The sequence below is a fragment of the Amblyomma mixtum genome, chromosome 5 (genome assembly GCF_055824585.1).
Source record: "Amblyomma mixtum isolate Tamu chromosome 5, ASM5582458v1, whole genome shotgun sequence".
In the NCBI taxonomy this organism is placed as follows: Eukaryota; Metazoa; Arthropoda; class Arachnida; order Ixodida; family Ixodidae; genus Amblyomma; species Amblyomma mixtum.
The window spans coordinates 108,630,869-108,651,998 of record NC_143016.1 but is presented as its reverse complement, the minus strand read 5'-3'; the positions used below and the strand labels follow the sequence as shown (position 1 = coordinate 108,651,998).

The 21,130-nt window shown below is 45.7% G+C and overlaps 1 protein-coding gene and 2 non-coding genes across 3 annotated transcripts; all 3 read left to right on the top strand.

The window, feature by feature from the left end:
- Positions 1–1,424: 1,424 nt before the first annotated feature.
- TRNAE-CUC (transfer RNA glutamic acid (anticodon CUC)) lies at positions 1,425–1,496 on the top strand. The gene has a single exon. It is a non-coding gene; the product is annotated as a tRNA-Glu (tRNA).
- Positions 1,497–15,811: 14,315 nt separating this feature from the next.
- On the top strand, positions 15,812–16,846 carry Blos4 (biogenesis of lysosome-related organelles complex 1 subunit 4). The gene has a single exon (XM_089545833.1). It carries the CDS (start codon positions 15,871–15,873, stop codon positions 16,483–16,485), a length of 615 nt encoding a protein of 204 aa, XP_089401959.1. The 5' UTR covers positions 15,812–15,870; the 3' UTR covers positions 16,486–16,846.
- Positions 16,847–17,370: 524 nt separating this feature from the next.
- Positions 17,371–17,443, top strand: TRNAK-CUU (transfer RNA lysine (anticodon CUU)). The gene has a single exon. It is a non-coding gene; the product is annotated as a tRNA-Lys (tRNA).
- Positions 17,444–21,130: the final 3,687 nt, after the last annotated feature.

Genomic DNA, 21,130 nt, shown 5'->3' with positions numbered 1-21,130 from the left:
GGCTGCTGTAAGCGCGCTTGTTTCATATCCATCAGGTGTTCGCAAAAAAAAAATAAAGTCAGATACTTTTCTAACATACATAGTATAAGAAGCGTTAAGAGAGATTTAAAATCTTCTGTAAACTGAGAGAGGCCGTCTGAAATAAGCAAAAGTCGTCCGCTAATTCTCGTGCAGTGCCTTCAGCTTTGCATACTAGAATACAGCATTATAAACATATGTAGGGTCCCTCATTTTCGGGTAAAATGCAGTTTTATTCGATTCTTGCAGCCTGAGCAATTTTTTTGTTAAATCGGGTCAAACCTTTGAACACGATTTCCTACCGAATGTGCACCCTCTAGAAGGGGCACATTCGGTGCTCAGGCTGCAAGAATCGAATAAAACTGGATTTTACCCGAAAATGAGGGACCCTACATATATTTATTTATTTCAAGAAACCCCTGAAGACCCTCACTAGAGGGCATTACATAAGAGGGCTGACAAAAATGCAAACATAGAAATTCAACAGGGAACATCTGACATGACAAGCTGGACAATAAGCAAAACTAGAAATAGCGCAATAAAGAAATAGGCTACATGTATCAAAATGTGGCGTAACAACATGTACCGTAACGCCAGTTTGGAATATTTCGTAGCGTGAGAAACAGGCTCTTTTGCTTAGTCTATTGTGCCTGATCCATAGCCGGAGAAAAGAACACAATGGTAATAATGGTTCTGGCTAGTTGATACGGGTACGGCGTTTCCGAAGCACTCATTCTTGTGGGTTCTCTGTGTCCGTGTTAATTCGTAGCGCCTCCGGGATGGCAGAGCAAGGAAGGCGATAGAGCTGGGCCGTTGCGCTGCCGAAAGACGGGGCATCGCAGGGCTACACGGGACTAGATCATCTCGAAGTGAAGCTGTTCAGTGCGGGCTCTCGCCATTCGCTGCCTTGAGTTATTACTCACTGTATTCGCGAAAAAAAAAAAAAATACTCCTCCGACTTTTCATTTTCGCCATTGCGGTAGAGTGACAGCGAAAGCTGTAAATTGCTGCGGCTGACTATTTTCATGGCGATATTTTGAACTCGTCTACTGTTGCCCATGCATGGCAATACAAGTGTATAACCAGATTCGCAGTGGTGGCCCGGTGGTCATGGCGATCAGCTACTGGACAGGAATTGAGAGTTTCGACAAATTTCGATGAAAAACAGACGGAGTACTGCGACTTAGGGTTACGTCAAATAACCACAGGCGGTCAAACTGAATCCGGAAACATCTGCAACCTAACATCTCGCACACGCTAGCTAGGCTTTTGCACATAATGCACTATTTTCAAGCACATTGCCGGCCCTCATAGCCTGAGGCACTTTGGGACGTTAAACCCCCTTAACCACAAGCCTTCTTTAGCCCATAGCACATGTAGCGCTTACGCCGCTGAACCGTACCATCTCCGGCATGGTCTAGTGGTTAGGATACCTGGCTCTCACCCAGGAGGCCCGGGTTCGATTCCCGGTGTCGGAATTGTTCTTTTTTTTAGCTGCGTGTTTTATACCCTGTGTATCACTAAGCACCCCTTTTAAAATTTATTTCCATTTTTTTTTTCAAATTCGAGATTTAAGCTTTGTGGACAGTGGGAACACTTTCAGTGACATTCAAACCAGTTCGACGACTGAAAATTTTCCTTCCATCACTGCGGGGACCAAGTGGCCGCTCTTTCACCCACACTATACAGTATTTTGCGCAGCGTTTCCTTACATTATAGAAATACAGATAAATAAACAATGTTTTTATAAGCAACCAAACTATACAGTATTTGTCGCAAAGCTTTCTTACATTATAGAAACACAGATAAATAAACACTGTTCTTTATAAGCATCCACACTATACTGTATTTGTCGCTAAGTTTCCTTATATTGCACAAAAACAGATAAAAAAGCTCTGTTCTTTATAAGTATCCTCACTATATAGTACTTGTTGCAAAGTTTCCTTACATTATGCAAAAGCAGATAAACACTGGTCTTTATAAACATTGTCTGCATAGATGATCCTTCCGAGATGAAACGAAATATATTTCGGTCGAGTCGTCACGCGAGTTTCGTGCAGGATTACCGGTAGCACGCGAATGGTGCTAGATTCTAGCCGGGAGTGAGAAAATTCGAGCGCAACAAAAGAAAATGAAGGGTGCCTTTAGGCATCAATCATCGGGGGATCGTGGCGGGTTAGTCTTCAAGAGAATATTGATTCACGAAGAAAAAACAGGGAGAATCGGCTTGCCATAGATTTGCCCCAGGCATACGATCGGGTATGCCTGGCTAAACTGGCAATCTGTATGCGTTTGGCATCGATGCGCAAATGATCAGTTAGACTCCTGGTTATTTATGTAGCAGAGGGCAGTGTAGAAAGAGATGTGAAGACTCGGCGACGTCGTCAGTGTCATATCTAGGGTACTGCGAGGGTCCATTCCTGCCACGCTTTTAAATGACTTACTGATGCTGCGAATGTCAAACATTCGTTGCAAAAGAGCGATTATTCGCTGATGACTCCACGGATTCGCTCCACGAAAACAAATTTTAAATATTCAGCAGTCCCATCCAACGTTTAGTGTATGTGTGCCTGCGATTTTTTTTTTTTTTCTAACCACCGTGACAAACGCTTCGTACCGAACAAACCCTTGGCCTATAGGCAGGCCACACATTTTCGCGCATGTATGCAGCAGGAGGCATAAGTGAGAACAACTTATAAGTACAGTGCGTAGTTGCAGTTGCTGCATACTTCTGGACGTCCAGTGTGGTCAGGTATGCCCCCACTGGCAGTGCGAAGGGGACAGCAAGTACGAATCCCTAGGCCACCTGTGAGAAGGCAGTAAGTGTTGCGCAGCAAGAAGCTCGCAACAGATCCGGACCAAGCCTTATAAAGAACCGGAATCGTAATTATGTTTATTTAACATCATGGCGATGTTGGGTGCGCTGAGAGAAAGCCACTGAAAAGGCTTGGACGAGGCAGACGCATCCCACAGAGGCATTGCAGTGGTACACGGAAAATTGAAAATTGGTTTTTGAGGAAAGGAAATGACGCAGTCACTGTCTCATATATCTCGGTGGACCCTCGAACCACGCCATAAGGGAAGGGATAAAGGATGGAACGAAAGAAGAAAGGCAGAAAAAGGTACCGTAGTGGAGGGCTCCGGAATAATTTCGACAACCTGGGGATCTTTAACGTGCACTGACATCGCACAGGACACGGGCGTCTTTTGCGTTTTGCGTCCATCGAAACGCGGCCTGCCGCGGTCGGGTTTGAACCCGTGAACTCCGGCTCAGTAGCCGAGCACCCTAACCACTGAGCCACCGCGGCATGATATCACTTTCAGATAAAAACAAAAAAAAAGACAGATTTAGCATTAGCCATACATAAATTCGGACTCCTTATTTAATTGATGCAGGAGAGTGTAACTCAACATTTGATAGCCATAATTTGTTCGGTTCCTAGGTACAAACCATTGGAATGTCCTCCGTGTCGAGTACTTTGGCTCTTTGCATTCTAATACTGATGGCTGTACCATGAGGCAAGTGTTTTTATTAACACTGGCTTTATAACGCCGCGAGAGTAAAGTTTCGTGCAGCTGTGCAAACGGATGATTCGTAGGTCATTGAAAATCGGTTCGGTGTGTTCTAGCCGAGGAGCATCCATAACATTTCGAACAGCTTTCTTTTGAAGGAGGTTAAAATACAAACAGTTAATATTAGTAAAAGGCGTTTCAGCCCTCCCCAAAAATCAATAATGTACAACAGAAGAAAACAGTGCATTACACAACATTTCCTTAGTGCTCTTCGGCATGATGTATCTCAGAAGACACAAAATACCGATAACCTTTCAGTTTGCTCACCACCAAAGGTACAGAATAACCATAAGCCTAAAACTGAAACCGGTGTCCCTGGCCTCGTACGTTGGAAGGGCATTTGTTAGAGGGCATCGGCCTCGCTTGACACTGGCAACCGCAAGCACGGGACTCTAAGCACGTAGTACGTAGTGAAAAGCAGGTAGGCGATCGTTGGTTCGAGGGAGGGGGCGGGGGAAGGTGCATGTGCTTTGTGCTGTCGCTTATCTCTGAAACCGACGTCGCCCTACCCGACAACCGGGCTCATAGGGCGTCGTTTTCCCCTTCACATTTGCCAACCGAACCCCCGCACCCCCACCGCCGTGTGTGTACTCCGGAACTCGCGGAGACAAGCGCCACGTGCCATGCCGGCGGTCATCCGCATTCGTCGCACGGTAAATAGCTGTCGGCGGCTCCGGACAATGGGGAAAAAGGTTTAGGGGCAGAGCGCCGAGGGCCAAGTGAACCTCTGAGGTAGGGACACGATGAGTCGGTGGGGACGAAGAAAGACATAAAGGGAGCCGAAACGACTGTGACACCTTGTTTTCTTTTATTTATTTTTTTAAGCGAGGGTCCTTTTCTTTCTTCCCCTCTCTCTCTGGCTGAATGGCCAATGAAGCGGATGCACGGCTGCCGACCGTCGAGTGCCGGCTTTTGAACGCACCTGCACGGGTGGTCCTTTTCACGGATTCCAATGGCGCATACCCAAAAATTCTGGGTATGCGCCCAGACGAAGACAAGTCCTCTTGTCGGAACGTTGGCTCAAGCAACCTGAGGTTTTCCCCTCCCTTGTTCATTTTGTGATCGCCAAGGACCATCTACCACACCCTCTCTCTACCATGAATTCTGGACAGAAGCATTTTTGAGCGAGAAGCCTCTTGTCAACGCAATTTTTTCATATAATGTATGATTTCACCATAGCACTCAATACATCTGCAGATCACACGACGGCAGTCATCAGTTTTTGTTATTGACGTTTACGCTATCGTCAACAGCGTTCCCCGTTGGTTTTTTATGGGAGCCTTGACTGTTCGATGCGATGGAACACTTTAAAGAACGGTCTTGCTATATATCAGAAGAATGAACCACTACCTTCAATATTTTTTTTAAAGTATCTTACAGTTTTCTAATTTTCCAACTTGTTGCCCGAAATTGTTGGACACGCTTTCTTTATACAGCCTCCCATATCTCGGCAAACATCGACATACTCTTTTCTCATTAGGACTTACCTCTTTCTTTTAAATAGTTGTGCTACTTACACAGCTCGGGAGGGTACACAAAATTAAGAAAAACTTACAACAGGTCACAGGGCAACGATTTAAACAGCCACTCGCACTCGTGCATCACGTTGGATCTTTTGACGGTGAAAGAAAACTAACGGCACTCGCTAACACGTCTTTTAATATAGAACCTGGTTACAAGTGATATAACACTGTAGTATTCTTCGTTTTTGTGACACTGGTGCTCAAAAGTGCCTCTTTTTTCCCGCTTTCTTTTTTTCCCTTACTGTATTTCTGTAGGGTCACTGGGGCAAACTGAAGCTACCCCTTGGGTTAAGCAGAGCAGGATCAATGCATTTTTGGTACACATAGCTTGCACCGACGTGATAGCCATCGCCATCTTTCGGTACAAAAAGCGCGGTGAAAGCCTGGTAGTTTTACGACATACCCAGTAATTCTGGACGAAAGCATTTTTGAACGGGAAACAGTTTGCGAACGCAGTTTTTTCATATAATGTAAGATTTCGCTATAACAACCAATATATATGGAAACAGTATAAAAGAAAGATTTCGCTTCATATCGGAAGAATGAACCGATACCTTCAATATTTCCATAATAGCATCTTACAATGTCCTAATTTTCATCATTTTTTTTTCGAGAATGTTGGACATGATCCGTTTATCGTCAACCGATTCCTGCGTACACCACGGCTGGTCTCGAGGGGAACGTGCGCCCCCCTTCGAGACCGGCCGGGCGTATACACCGCAGAAGTTAGCCACAGTGCCTAAAGAGGCACCCGCGACATCACGTGGAAACGATGAACTCTGGTTCAAAATGGTACATTCCAGGTCGCCCACATCGTCCACTGGCAAATGAAAGGAAGAAAGCCCAACTGCACATTTGTCAGCGATTTACGGCTCATTCCGATGTGGAGGGAGACTTTCTACGTTATACCGTCACGAGAGATGAATCATCTATGGGCTCATCATAACCACCCAACGGTTAAGTGGCAGCTCGTGCGCAGGACCGCATTAATGGGTCACTCTTAGAGGGGGCGGTTGTGGGAGGGGGAGTGGGAGGTCCAATTTGAACCATGTACTCAGACTTCTGGTAGAAAAAATGTGGTTCAGCATGGTTTATAATATAAAATTTCGAGCTTGGGGAGGAGGGGAGGGCGACAACACCAACGCCCGCCATAAAGTCGCCACAGCCCATGTGGTCTCATATATGCACAAGAAGCAAACCATGGCACCTTATGCCTTTTGACAAAGCCTCACTCTCCAGCAGCTGCGCTAGCAGCAGCAAGTATACTGCCATTTTCAAAATATTGCCCTTGTTATATAACAAAAACTTACTAGCCGCTGTGGAATTAAATCACGAACCTGTGCGTGTTCTTGCTGTGCGCGGCCATGTTCTTAGAAATATTAGGCTGGGTGCCTGATAACTCCACTGTCATGGTCCTGCTAGTGTTTCCCTATACATAACCACTGAGCCGCCGCGGTGGCTCAGTGGTAATGGCGCTCGGCTGCTGACCCGAAAGATGCGGGTTCGATCCCGGCCGTGGCGGACGGATTTGGATGGAGGCGAAATTCTGAGGCCCGTGTACTGTGCGATAGCAGTGCACGTTAAAAAACCCCAGGTGGTCGAAATTTCAGGAGCCCTTCACTATGGCGTCTCTCATAGCCTGAGTTGCTTTGGGACGTTAAACCCCATAAACCAAACCAAACCAACCAAACACTCTTAGAAAAATGGTAGTAGTACTTACTAACTTTGGAGTAGTAACTGGTTGCCACATACTGCCCTGTTAGTAACTGCAGTTAGTAACGGGAGATTGAGTTAGTAACGTCTGCTACCCGCAGTTAGTAACGGAAAGCTAGTAGTATTTACTAAGAAAATGAAGAGAAACTCGCATATGTTGCTAGATTCATCGTGCTGGCGTGGCTTGTCAAATTTATGCATACTGGAAAAATAAAAAAGCTTCATAGTCAATCTGAATAATTCCCGAAACCAGACAGAGCTATAGAGCGCGCTGGCCGTAAATCACACACATGGGTTTAGGCTTATTGCACCTTGCATGTACAAATTATGCGAGGTGATGGCATCAACAACTTTACCATGCGCACACAAAGGTTCAGAATGCAGGAAAAACACAAATCAGAAAACGGTAGAACTTTCTCAATCTTATATACTCCGTAATTCAGACACTCATTTACGGGCTAGTGGCTCTCACCGGTTGCGCTAAGATGCCAACGTTAATTATAAAGTGTGTAATTAAAAAACAGTTTATTGGCACGACAGTCTGTGTCAGTTATATTCTTTGACTTTATTTTAGGTTTGAAAGAACGGTTACTAACTAGGTAGCAACAAGCGACCATATAAAAAAAGTAGCAAGGGCTAATTTTACTAACTATGCCTTGAAGAGGGTAGTAAATAGCTGATAAAAAGTAGTAAAACGAAGTCAGAGTTAGTAACTGCTGCACTTACTATCTTTTTTCTGCCTTTTTACTAACCTTTTTTTAAGAGCGTATAGCATGTAAACCTCCTGTTCGCCGCATGCTCTCTGTATTTTTGGAATCAGAAAATTCACTCAGTGGCGCTTAGCGGCTTTTCTGTTTCGTTAGCTTGCAGACATCGATGTACCACCACTTCCAAAAAACTATTTTTTTTTCTTTTTACAGCAGAACCGTAACCACAACCGCCGAATGGACCAGCGAGCCGCTCAGGCAACGGAGCAAACGATGAGATTCCGCACGTGGCGCCGATTTCGTGAAAGACTAGACATTTTTAAAGGCAGGAAGTTCATGTCATTGAACATACCGCATACAGCTTACGAATAAAAAAAAAATGGGTCAAGAAGCTGCCGCACTTTGGCGCTAGAGGAGGCCGTCCTCGCATCAGCGTGAGAAAAAGAAGCTATCTTAATGTCTTGTGAAGTACTTCTATATGGCTGGCATCATAAGATGTATGTAAATCGCCTTTCGAAGCAGGCCTGAATCGTTAGGCTGCATTAAACTTGCCATAAAACAGCCTATGGTGCCTCTCACGCGCGTTGGGCGATGAAAACATAAAAATGCAACGTACAGGAGAATTCAGAATGTCATTAGTCGAAATCGCGATAGATGAAGAAGGAAAAATGCGCCTCGTTACGTTAAAAATATCGCGTGCTTCGGAGGACGGAACGCATCGCTTCCTCTCTTTTGAACGCACTAGCTCATGTTGCTCTGCCTTTATTTTTTGTTTTCTTTCTTTCTTCCTCGCTTTCTTTCTTCCTTAATTCGTTCTTCACTCGATCTGCACCATCACCCGAGCGGTGAGTGCAGGCCTCGATTTTCTCCAAAACTGTTTTCTCGGAGTTCACATATCTCTCAACGTTTTTCTCCTGTGTCTTTGCCTTTCCCGTTTCTCAATTTTTCGTTTTGTTTTGTTTTAACGAAGTCAAGAGCCCCCGAGCACTGTCGCGAGGATGTATATTTTTCAAGTAGAAACAAAACGGTCGAAGACCCTATATAAGGGCGAAGACGCACGGCGCTCTCAAAATGGCACGGGTCCGCCGCGCATGTCTGCCCCCCCCCCCCCCCCCCCCTCCCTTTTTCGCCTCGCGCTCCCATTACCTCCCGTCTTCCCGCCGAGACAAAGTCGCGGGGCCTCGTGGACCAGTGGCCCACTTCTGCAGCGGAGCGACGCGCGAGAGAGCGAAAAAGGGGGGACACTTGACGCAGAGGCGTTGCGAGAACGCTTTACAGTTCTCGGCTGTGAGAGGCTTTCCCAAGTGCCGCGCAGGAAGAGCTCCGGCCCTCTCTCCGGAAACCGTACGTTTCCCCCGAGGTTCTCGCCTCGAACTTCGGCGCACTCGATCTCGAGCGCCCACCGCGGTGACGCGAGGTTCGGTCGAGAGGGAACGTCGCACTGGGGTCGCCGACGATATATAGTCCTGCTGGAGCCCCGCACCGGCGCAAGGCGCGATGGCGACGAATAATGTGCGTGGGAATGTGCCAGCTATAGGTGCGCTGGCGCGAAAATCGGAGCGAAGAAGCGGTTTCATTCTTTTTTCGTTGTTATATCGTTGTTTTTGCTGACGTCCCTCTGCTGAGCGCTATGTAGCGTCAGGCAGTATGCGAAGTATAGGCAACGAAAAGAAAAGATAGGCTGGAGCAACATTATCTGTCCGGAAGTTACTGGCACGACGCTGACTTGCAGAGCGTGGCGAGCCACCATGAGGCCTCAGAAGCCATAGAAATCCCAGAGGGTATATGACCTGGTTTTGATAATTTACGCATTGTTCTTTTACACCGTTAGACGTTAATAGCTCTTAGCCCGGTGTGACAGCTTGAGTTGTCCGCCTAAAAAAAGACCCCCCTTACGGAAGATTCCAAATTCCCTCCACCAATTATATGGCTCCTAAGACCAATGTAAAATCAACTGCATGTTCACCGAGCTGTTATGTGCACCTCACCAAAGATCTTGCCGAATTCTAAAAGTTCACTAAGCCGCCGCGGTGGCTCAGCGGTTATGGTGCTCGGCTGCTGACCCAAAAGACGCGGGTTCGATCCCGGCCGCGGCGGCTAGAATTTCTTTGGAGGAGAAATTCTAGAGGCCCGTGTACTGTGCGATGTCAGTGCACGTTAAAGAACCCCAGGTGGTCGAAATTTCCGGAGCCCTCCACTACGGCGTCTCTCATAGCCTTAGTCGCTTCAGGAACGTTAAACACCACAAACCAAAAGTTCACTAACGGTCAGCTGCAGCTCTCTAATTGTAACTGGGTGTCTAACTATAAAAATTAAAAAGTTAGCTAATAGCAATTACGTAACAAGAAACCTTCAATATTTTTACGCGATGTATCAGGCGTCCTTGAACTGCGTACAAGTCTTGCAAGGTGTATTGAACCCTTAATTGACGGAGCGTATTAGACCAGCCACGCAGTCTGTCACTAAAGTAGACAAACTTTGTCATGTGTTAAAAGGGATTAGAAGGGTGTGTGGTGGATATTTTGCAACTCTGCGTGCTAATATTTAAAATACTTCTTTAAACTAGCTAGAAATGGGCCCTCAAGAAGTATAGTAGTTCGCCAGTGTACAAAGCTAAAGCAACCTTACAAGAGCGGCTGAATTCAGGCCACAACGATGAACTCAGTTAAGTGATGATGGTTTCAACCCGCTTTCAACTGTTTTTATCCATGGCGTTGCTCATAATTTGAAAATAAGTTCGAATAGCATTTCAGAAGTGAGACTGTAGCGCCACCGTATCGGCACGCGGAAGTGAACGAAGCGGTGGGCACGCGGAGGAGAACGCCGGCTCGCGCAGAGGAGAACGCTCTGGACTTCGGCCTCGCCGGACGCTGCCGCCGCTGCTCTGTCGCTACCTCTTCTCAGGCAGCCTCAAATAAACGTGGTCGTGGTCGCCTCCTGGGCAACCTCAACACTGGCCTCCACATCGTGCAGGCCGGAACGCTGGAAGCGGGGGGTTGAAATCCAGGTCTTGCCAGCCTGCCATGCTGGGACGCCGCTGGGATAGAAGGCGCGGCTCTCCGGGTCACCACGATGTGGAGGCCAGTGTTGAGGTCGCCCAGGAGGCGACCACGGCCACGTTTATTTGAGGCTGCCTGAGAAGAGGTAGCGACAGAGCAGCGGCGGCAGCGTCCGGCGAGGCCGAAGTCCAGAGCGTTCTCCTCTGCGCGCCCACCGCTTCGTTCACTTCCGCGTGCCGATACGGTGGCGCTACAAGACGCAGCCGCCCACGTACTTACCTAAAATCTCCGCTTTGAAGGTTAACTGGTACAGTCAGCAGGATTTGCTGTGACTGAGGTGCAGACTGCTGGGACGACTACGTCTGGAGTGGTGAAGACAGCGGCCGACCTCAACAACCTCCCAACCCTTTGGCCAGCCAGGACACCCGGAGACGCGCAAATGAGGCCATGGTGCTCAAGAGAGTGCCTCTTTTTTTTTCCCCCGCCGAGGACATGTTCTGTCGGAGCTCCAGCTTCGAACGATGGTGCTAGGGAAATAGGAAAGGTGGCAAAGGGGAGTGGGAGTGTGGAGTTGGTGACAGCAGGCCAGACGGACGGAGGTCAGAACAGTTTCGCTGCGCCAGAGGCGACGTCGATTCAGTTGGCGACGCTGCAACTGCAATGCAGATCGCAGAAATACAGAGGAACGTGTGAATTTAAGCGCGAATCATAAACTGTCCTCCTTAACTGCTCCGCACTGGAAACCCAAAGGGCTCTATAGCGCCGGCACGAGACGGGGCCTCGTCGTGCGGTGTCCCTAATTAAGGATACTTGACCCTCAATCACTTTTTCTGAGGGTTCGATCCCGGCCGCGGCCATCAAATTTCTATTAAGGTGAAATCCTAGAGGCACATGTACTTTGCGATGTCAGTGAACGTTAAAAAACCCCAGGTTGTCGAAATTTCCGGAGCCCTCCACTACGGTGTCCCTTATAGCCTGAGTCGCTTTGGGAAGTTAAATCCCCATAAATCATAAACCACCTCTCTGAGTATTAAAAAGTTTCTCACCACCACCACTATTGGCGTTAGCCTTGACAACGTTGTAGATTCCGTTGATTTCGATGGAAGGAAGGGCGCACAACTGGTTCCCTGGGTCAGTGGACACCTCAATCTCGCTTTCATGTACGTGGCGTTGGTGTCCACGTGCAAAAGCCTGCTTTTCCTCAATATTCCGTGCTTAGCAATGCTAAACCGCCAGCAATTTTTCACCTGCTTTCAGTGCATAAATTTTGTTTGATATCAACAAAAATATAACTGGAAACACGTAGATATCCGAATTTCAATTCTTCACGCCTTAGAGGGGGTTTTTCATCGCACGAGGGACATTTGTGCGCGTATATCGTAGGGTATTCTATAGCACATCACATGGGCCTGCCAAAACATAGACGTGGTCCCCAAAATACAAAACCCGAGTTCGGAGCAATGGGAGAGTCTGCTGTCCAGCGACCTCTGTGAAGACCAACATGGTGTGGTACAGCGAGCTCAACGGGCGGCAGTGGCCATCGGAGTCCTGGACTTGTCCAATATGTTGGACGCTGGGACTCAACCCGGTTATTTTGGCTGGGCTTTTGAGATGGCTTTGGTAATAACAGTAAACGAATACTGCTATTATCTAACCGCTGGAAAGAAAATCATGTCTTTTTTTTTCTCTCTATGAGAAAGGCCTTGCGTTTCTGATGTGGCTGCCGAAGCAGTTTCGCCAAGAATTGCACAAGGCAACACATCGAACATTATCGGACGTCCAACTTATCGGACAACGTCAACGACACTTTTGCAGGTTAGAGGGCTGCTGCATGAAAACAAAGCATTTTTTTTTTTTGCACGAAACGTCAGCAATTTTTCTGCATAACAAAGGAAAGAAGACGTATGCAAGTGAGCACAGCCAAAAATTGTTATTCACTTGAAGAAGGCTGTTTTTATGTCGTTTTTTGCTACTTTTACTTCTCTCATAATAAAGCACTTTTTCGCACAATTTTCGCTTTGTGGCATGCCCACTCGGTGGAAAAAATACGGCTTGAGTCCTGGTGTCCAATATAGTTGGCATTGTGCTGAGGTGAAACTACACTGTAGCTGGAACTATCAGTGGTGTTGAAAAAGTTTTTCACTTTTGTATTCTTACCGGCTTATTCTGAAAGCTTACAAAAAAATTGTGAGCTCAAATGCATCTCGGGTATCAGGAGAACATTATTTAAAAAGCTGAATATTAAAATTTGGTTAGCTTAGTAGTTACCATGATTCCAATTTTTTAACATCCGTCAACAGTGGTATTACTATACTTTGGAAACCCTCTTTATAGCCTATTATTGAGAATTAGTTACGGGCTTCCCTGAAACACACTGTTATGCATAAACACTGGATGTATGCGTAACAGATGTAGCTGTTATACATACGTACTGGTGTTCATACATTTTATATCAATGCGCGAGCATTATAAAGGTCAGTGCAAGCTGAAATGTATGGCGACCACAGCCCGTCAGTAGCCAGTGGCAGATGGCCCATCTGCCACCGTGGGCAGGTAGCAAACTGCCTATTGGGCTACGAACGAACTTAGTATGCTATTTATACAAACTTAGTATAATACCTGGTATTTAACGAACCTAAGTAAGCTACCTCGGATATAACGAGCTTTCGGATATTACCTCACAGATAACTAACCACATTATACGCCACCCCGGGTATAAAGTTTCTGTTGGACCACGGATCTAACGATCTTAGAGTGTTGACATCAGATATAACAAGCCTAAGTGTGCCACCTCGGATATAAAGAACGTTTAGCCGCCAATTAACGCACTGAAACGAACCACCGAGGATCGCCTAAAAGTATTTAATTGATTAATTTCTTTATTGTGTTTGTTATAGGTATTTATTAGTGTTTTTTTTTTTCGAAAGCCGAAGTGAAAAGAGAAACTTAAAAGCTTCTCCAGGCTATTTTCTCTACGATTTTGGTTTGGTTGGGTTTTATGGGGATTAACGCTCCAAGTGACTTAGGCTACGAGGGACGCCGTAGTGGAGGGCTTCGGTCAACTTCGACCACCTCGGGTTCTTTAACGTGCGCTTACATTGCACAATACGCGGGCCTGGGTCTTGCATTTAACATAGGAAAAAAATCTTTCGCGTCCAGTTGAAGCGCTACAGGCCGCTGTGCTTATGTGGACAAACGAGAAGCGTTGTATGGAAGAAGTCTGGTAGAAATGTAGACTTCAGGGAAGAGGCCATTTACTGTCGACAAAAAATTCACTTCTCAATGTGAGCGCAGCAGGCCGTGGCAAAGAAGGTGATGCAAATGTACAGTGAGAGATGGGATGAAAGAAGTGCGAGTTAGTGGGATGAACAATGGTGAGGAAAGGAGTATACACGGAATTTTTTTTTCTGTTTTGCTGCTAACGGTCAAGAGAAATACCCCAAATGCGCTCTCAATAACTGAAGGCTTTTTTTTTTTTTTGTCCTCCTTAAGTTTCAGTTTCTGTTTCAGTGACGCGTTTGCTGCTGCATTGTTTGCTGTGAAGAGCACAGACATGTACTACCTGAAGGCAGCATTTTTCATGAAAAAACAGCAATGGCTCCACTTTATTGGTTTGGTTTGGTTTATGGGGTTTAACGTCCCAAAGCGACTAAGGCTATGAGAGACGCCGTAGTGGAGGGCTCCGGAAATTTCGACCACCTGGGGTTCTTTAACGTGCACTGACATCGCACAGTACACGGGCCTCTAGAATTTCTCCTCCAAAGAAATTCCAGCCGCCGCGGCCGGGATCGAACCCGCTTCTTTCGGGTCAGCAGCCGAGCACCATAACCGCTGAGCCACCGCGGCGGTTCCACTTTATTCGACATAGAAAGATGAAAGATAAAATCTCACCATCCCTCCTACACCCCCTCCCTCGCCTCTTACCCGTGCGATCGACGAGGCTTGCAGACGCGAACCTGAGGACACAGAACCACAGAACTAAATGGAGAAAAATAAGCATGAAGTAAACGAAAATGCATTCCCAGAAGGTTGGTGTTCCTTTTCAAGTATCTATTTTCCGGGATCGGGGAGATTTTGTGATGTTGTCATCGTGAGAATGTCATCGAACATCCCAGCAAATTTGTGTTCATGCGAAGCTTGGGAATGATGCAAGCCGAAATTGTTTGTGTTATTTTAATATCCTGTATTTGTACATAGTGTACAGCATTGTGCGTTTTTATCGTGAAGACTTTCAAAAATTTTCCTGCCTCAACCGCTCGCTCGTTTGCGGTGAAACTGCACACAGAGCTTGCGCAGTATGGTAACTTTTGTTTCGTAGCAAGTTTTACAACGGTACTTACTTAGTTGAGCCGTGCATGATGCGAAATCGTACTTGTCTGCGTAGATTTCGTCGAACCAAAACCCGCAGACGCCGTTTTTTCGCTGAAGGGCGGCAGTAGCGCCATCTGTTTTCAGCAGTGAAAAGCGTCACGACAAGGCGCCGAGGTAGCCGAGGTGAGCGTTGCATGAAGCGCGTGCCTACACTGTACGCATGCCCTTTGAATATGCCGTTTTTTCGGCTAACTGAGCGAAAAAAAGTATCAAAACAACTGATTTAACGAGGCTTTACCTTTCAGGTGATATTTGCAAAATCGCCGCGGCACCTTGTCGTGACGCTTTTCACTGCTGAAAACAGATGGCGCCACTGCCGCCTTTCAGCGAAAAAACGGTGTCTGCGAGTTTTGGTTCGACGATCTCTACGCAGACAACTACGATTTCGCATCATGCAGGGCTCAACTAAGTAAGTACCGTTGTAAAACTTGCTACGATACAAAAGTTACCATACTGCGCAAGCTCTGTGTGCAGTTTCACCGCAAACGAGCGAGCGGTTGAGGCGGGAAAATTTTTGAAAGTCTTCACGATAAAAACGCACAATGCTGTATATTGCCGCCCTACCCCTATCCTTTCTTCTATCGCTACCCATTTCTTTCCTTCTCCCTGTCCTTTTATTCCGGCTAGCCGCAGCTCAGGTGCTTCTGGCTTCGATGGCAGATGCCGCGGCTAGCTACATATGTTCCTTCAATTTTTTTTTTATTATCAATAAAAAGCCACTAACCATTGCAAGTGCAGTGCAACTGAAAGGTAGTGCAGCACGTTATGAGGTTACGGAATCGTGTAAATCTTGGTTTGATCTATGCTGCCACCTGGTGCAATCCTGCAGAAGCATACAATTGTGGGCATGCGGTACTGTCTCGCCATCTAGCGAGGAAAGCCGAAAGGTTTAGAGCGGACACGGAACGCCCCCAGCGTGAAGTGCCCTGCGACCTGCGTGGCGGCCTGCCGCGAGCGTGAACGATCATGGAGGAGGCCGCAGCCTCTGTGGCTGACAGTGCGTCGTCAGAAAATGGGCAAAGCCGACAGCTGCTGGAAGAGCTTGCTGCCGACTACAGTCAGTTCTTTAAGGTTGACATAGCCCATGAGAAGCGTGCGCTGGACGAAAGCATCGACGAGCTTCTGACGCGGTTGGACGAGTTCACTGGACTCATCAACATGGTGAGAAGCGATGACACCTTGTGTCTTACTCACACGCTACCGGACATCTGCGAAAAAAGCAAAGGTTTGGAACAAGTGTACAATCGAATTGACGCGCTAGAAAAGTTCGTTAGTGCTGTTCGGGAAACCATCGACGCCATGGAGGAGAAAGTGACTGAAGCCGAAAACGCATTCGGTGGCAGTACCGTCAAAAAGTTCCTGTCAAGTCTTCCGTCACCGTTGTTTGCCAAGAAGCCTGCTCAGCAGTACAAGAAACAACTGCGCTACGAAGAGCCAGATATATTTCGCTGTTCGGACTATCTTCCATCTGTGTCGGCGGATGATCCCCTACCGACGAGCACCTCGAATTTCTCCCTTGACACCACCGCGAGCGACCGCAGCGTTGAGGAAGATCGGTCACTGCTCAGTCCAACCGACTAGCTGCATGAACAAATTGTACTAGATGCTTCGTTTGTAAAACGACCCACAATTAGTGTTGTGCTCAACAGTGTTTAGACTGCATTGTACTGCCCGTGAAATGCCCATGAAAAGAGCGACACCGCCTAGTCGATCACTGACGGCCCGAATTCACGGCCATTGCTAAATGTTTCAGAGTAAAATTTATCATTTGCGCCGTCCGCCTATAAATTATTTACAAATTACATATAAGTGCTTTGTAGTGATTCTTTTTGCATTAGTTAAAGTAATATATAAAGTATTTTTTGTTGTTGTGAATGCCCTGCGATTGTTGTACATAAGATTTTTGATATCCAAGTTAATAAACGCTCTTCAGTTTGTTTCACTTTTGTATGCATCAGCCGATTTCAAATGCTGGCTTTGAAAATTCATGGTAGGGCACAAGCAAAGAGGAAAACCCATGCACCTGACTGTTGCAGCACTAAACGCGCTCTAGAAAACTGCTTGTTATGGAAGTCACCAAGGTGCGAACTATGAGGTTTTGTAATTAATTCTCATCGAACATGAAAGTACAGTAGATGACCCACACTAGGTATGGAAGAAGCATGGCAGTCGTTTGCTATCTGCGTCAAATTCCACCGCGAATAAGCGAGCGGTTGAAGTAAGAGAGACATTTTGTGGTGCGCGTTTAGCGTTGCTAAGGTCTCTATTAGTTATGTCAGGGTCTGTACACGCATTAGTACTTTGCCATTATTGCTTTGTACTCGTGCACAATTATGCCAGTTTGTTCATCCGTGTGGTTGTAGTGGGACTGGAGGCGGTGACCTTACTGTAAAAAACCTTGCAATGCATTGTACAATAAGCCCGTAAAAGCTTTAAGTAGCCATTTTTCTTGTCCAATACCGTGTCGCCCGGCTAGCTCAGTCGGTAGAGCATGAGACTCTTAATCTCAGGGTCGTGGGTTCGAGCCCCACGTTGGGCGCTTCTTTTTTTCCCCATACTTATTATTTTTTTTTTATTATTGTCTGCATGCAACGTTAACCGAGCCAGAATTAGGATTGCGCGCGATTCACTTGGTTATGGGTACTTTGAAGTGCCCCGTATCTGACGCCTGCCTACCAGACGCGCGTTGCGTTGCCATGCGTACTCACTCTTCACACATGGTAGCTGCGCGAAACACACACACACACACACACACACACACACACACCCGTGCCCGGTTTTTTGTGTTTTTCGCGCAACTACCATGTCCGAAGCACTGAACCAACTTGCCCGACAACGCGTTCTACTCACTCTTCCAAGCAACGGCAAATATTACGGCTCTTGCACAGACGTACTGCAGGAACTGTCTGTGACGCCACTACCACAGAAACACAAATATTTCAAAGCACTTGATAAGGCTAACCCTTTCTGTAGCCAGAAGGTGACGATTAATTGTAGGCGACTTCCGGGCACATTAATTGCATTCTTTAGAACGTAAACTGTGTAGTAGGTACAAGCATACACTCTTCCAAGCAACGGCAAATATTACGGCTCTTGCACAGACGTACTGCAGGAACTGTCTGTGACGCCACTACCACGGAAACACAAATATTTCAAAGCACTTGATAAGGCTAACCCTTTCTGTAGCCAGAAGGTGACGATTAATTGTAGGCGACTTCCGGGCACATTAATTGCATTCTTTAGAACGTAAACTGTGTAGTACGTACAAGCATAGAGGACGAACACATTACCAACATTAGAACTGCCGCAATTCCGCGCACCGTAGGAAGTACTACGGACTAATGATACGGCGTACGCGCAATTAGCTAGATCTTTCTTCGTATTTGTCTCACGAGGACCGCCTAATGGCGATCCCACTAGAGAAATAGTGGCAGAGCACGCTGATATAGACCAACGATACTCCGGACCCGAGTTCCTCTCATACCCTCTCCTGGTTTCTATCAAGACGTCCTTCAAAGCGGCCTTCCAAATCGGGCCGGTTGCTTTATTAAATTGAAACTAGCTCAAGTCAAAGACCTTGCAGACTATATTTGAAATAACAAATGCCTGCGAGTCGCTATGAACAAATCAAAAGCTTTATGTGCTAAGAAAAGGTTCAAAAATCATTATTGTACGTTGCAACAAAATTTTATGCCTCGTAACGCGCGGCTCAGTTTTCGTGGTTGCGATTATATAAAAATTTTTGTAGTATGATAAATTGCAGTGTAATAAACTTATAAAACTGGAAATTTAGGTATATTCTAGTCAAAAACATTTGGAAAACAAAAAAACAGTGATTGGCGGCCAAATTACACGGATCTATGACAGATGGCACCACCAGCACCATTCAAATAGAATATGCAAACAAAGCATAGATGCGGTAATTTTCAGGAGGTGGTTGCAGTGGAGGTCTGTTAGTTCGTTAGTTTTGCGGAAGCTGCTAATCCGTTGCTTTGGGCTGCGTAATCTTTTGGTGAATGTACGATGGGGCATGCCATTCTTGAATATGACTCCTTGGAAAGTCCGCAATATTTTACTAGTCGCGTACGCTGTTCTGTGTAGTTTCAAAGCGTTCATGCATGGCCCAAGGCAATACCTACATAGCCATTTGTAGGTATGTTCTTTTTCGGTGCTCTTTCATGCCGCGACACAGTTTAAGGTGGCTGCATTTTCTTAGTATTTCTGCATAATGTTTATGTCCTGGTGCAACAAAGGCGAGCAGTGTAGTTTCTGAATTTCAGAATTAGTTGTGATAGCGTGCTGACAGTAGAATGCTGATCTTACTTTCTGTCCTCTCGTATTGTAGGCAGTCTCAGAAGCCACTTCAGTAAAATCTTCAATTGATTTCTTACCTGTGCAATGAGGATTGGAGACTATTTTACTTCGTATGGTCGCGAACAGACATGCCTTGCAAGCTTTGCGGGAGTATAACCAGCAAATTTTAATATTTCATGGGTTTGCCACAGCTTAGACGTTTGATTGGCCAGCATTTGCTGTGCATTCTTTATTGTCATAAGTGTTCAGTCCCAGCAATACATTGCCATTAGTGTGTTTGGTGCTACTCTCTCATCTGATAGTTCCTTATGTTTTTTGCAGGAATTTTTGCAAGTGGTAGCACCAGCAATGTGAGGGATAAACATGGGAATGTAGATGCTTAACCTGACAGGCCAGCACCTGCTTGCAGCCAAGGCTGTGCAACTTTGAAAGATTTGCGGCAGCTGCCTTGCAAGCGAGTGCTAGTAAATATTGAGTAAAAACCAACCTGCAGAATTTGTAACTGTGAAAAATCTCTACAACTAATTAGATAATTTCAAAAGAAAGTTTACATATTACCTGGCCATAGAGAATGAAGTGAGGAAACCACAAAGAGAAAAACCATTTTGATGTGAGTTCTCGGCTTGCATGAAGATTTGATCACTTTTGTAAATGCATGAGCAGAGGTCATGGCTGGTGCAAGCTAGCGCACAACACTGCAGAAAGCCTCACCTCTCCAGTGAAACGGTGCCTATGGCAAATGAAGACTCATCAAAAACAGGTTCACAACCATTAGACATGAACCAGAAAATAAAAGGAAATTTTTTAGGTTATTGTTGTGTTGTCTAAAACTTACGTCTGTCCAGTGGCCAGTTGGACTTCTCTCAACTGGCCTTTACGCTCATAAAGTTTCATGTTCCTCTACAGTTGGGCAGCCAACCTGTTTTTGTTGTGTTCGGAATTTCTTTGTGATGATGCTAGATCTTTTTCTACTAGTCTTGAAAAATAAAGTGCAAACTACCAGCATTCAAAGGTTAGGAAAGGGCTTGCCTCTCTTTGTGATGCTTTGCCTTTTGTGTGCTACAGCCACTTTATTCATTCTTTTTTTTTTATTAAACGCAAACTCATTCTATCAGTTTCACATGTGACTAGGGAATTAGATTTCTGTATAGCCGGTTACACCTGCACCAGAAACATGTATATTAAGCTGTTACTCATACCAATGGTATGCAACTCGATCAGTCACGAACAGGGGTAGCAGAACGAAATGGTAATCTCTTTAATAGCTCTTGCTTAGGAGGGTCCAATCCAAGGTTAAGAGCATTTCAGATGATGTTTGGCTTAAGGTTCGACACTCATGGCTGGGGATTTACTTCTACTTAATGACCTAAAGTCACATTACATTATGTTTGAACAATTTGATGGACTACTAGCACATGTAGGCACTTGTATATGGAGCAAACTGGCTCAATTTGAAATACGTGTGTAAGCCTAAACTAGTGAAAAAGCAACTCCTGTCCCTTCTGGCAGTTCACTGTTTCATGTCTGATTGTGAGCCTATTTTATTTTAAATACCTTACAGACCCATAGGGCATTGTGTAAGGGGGGTGTCAAATTTCTAACTGCACGCTTGTAAACAGAATAAGTAATACTGAATAAAAGAAGATGCAGTGCACAGTTAAAATATTTGAACACATGAATAGAGTGGAGAGAAGCAGACCAAACGACGGGTAAATAAGAAGAAAATTAGCAATACAAGTTAAACTACATCAATAAAATAAAATCCACCTAGCTCATGTAATTATCAGAGCATAATCAAACAAATAGTGGTACAGTAGAATTCAGGATATGGTGGCCAAAATACTATACAAACTAATATGAAAGAAATGAAAAGCATAAAAGGAAAACATGTACAAAAACACTACCAAAATGG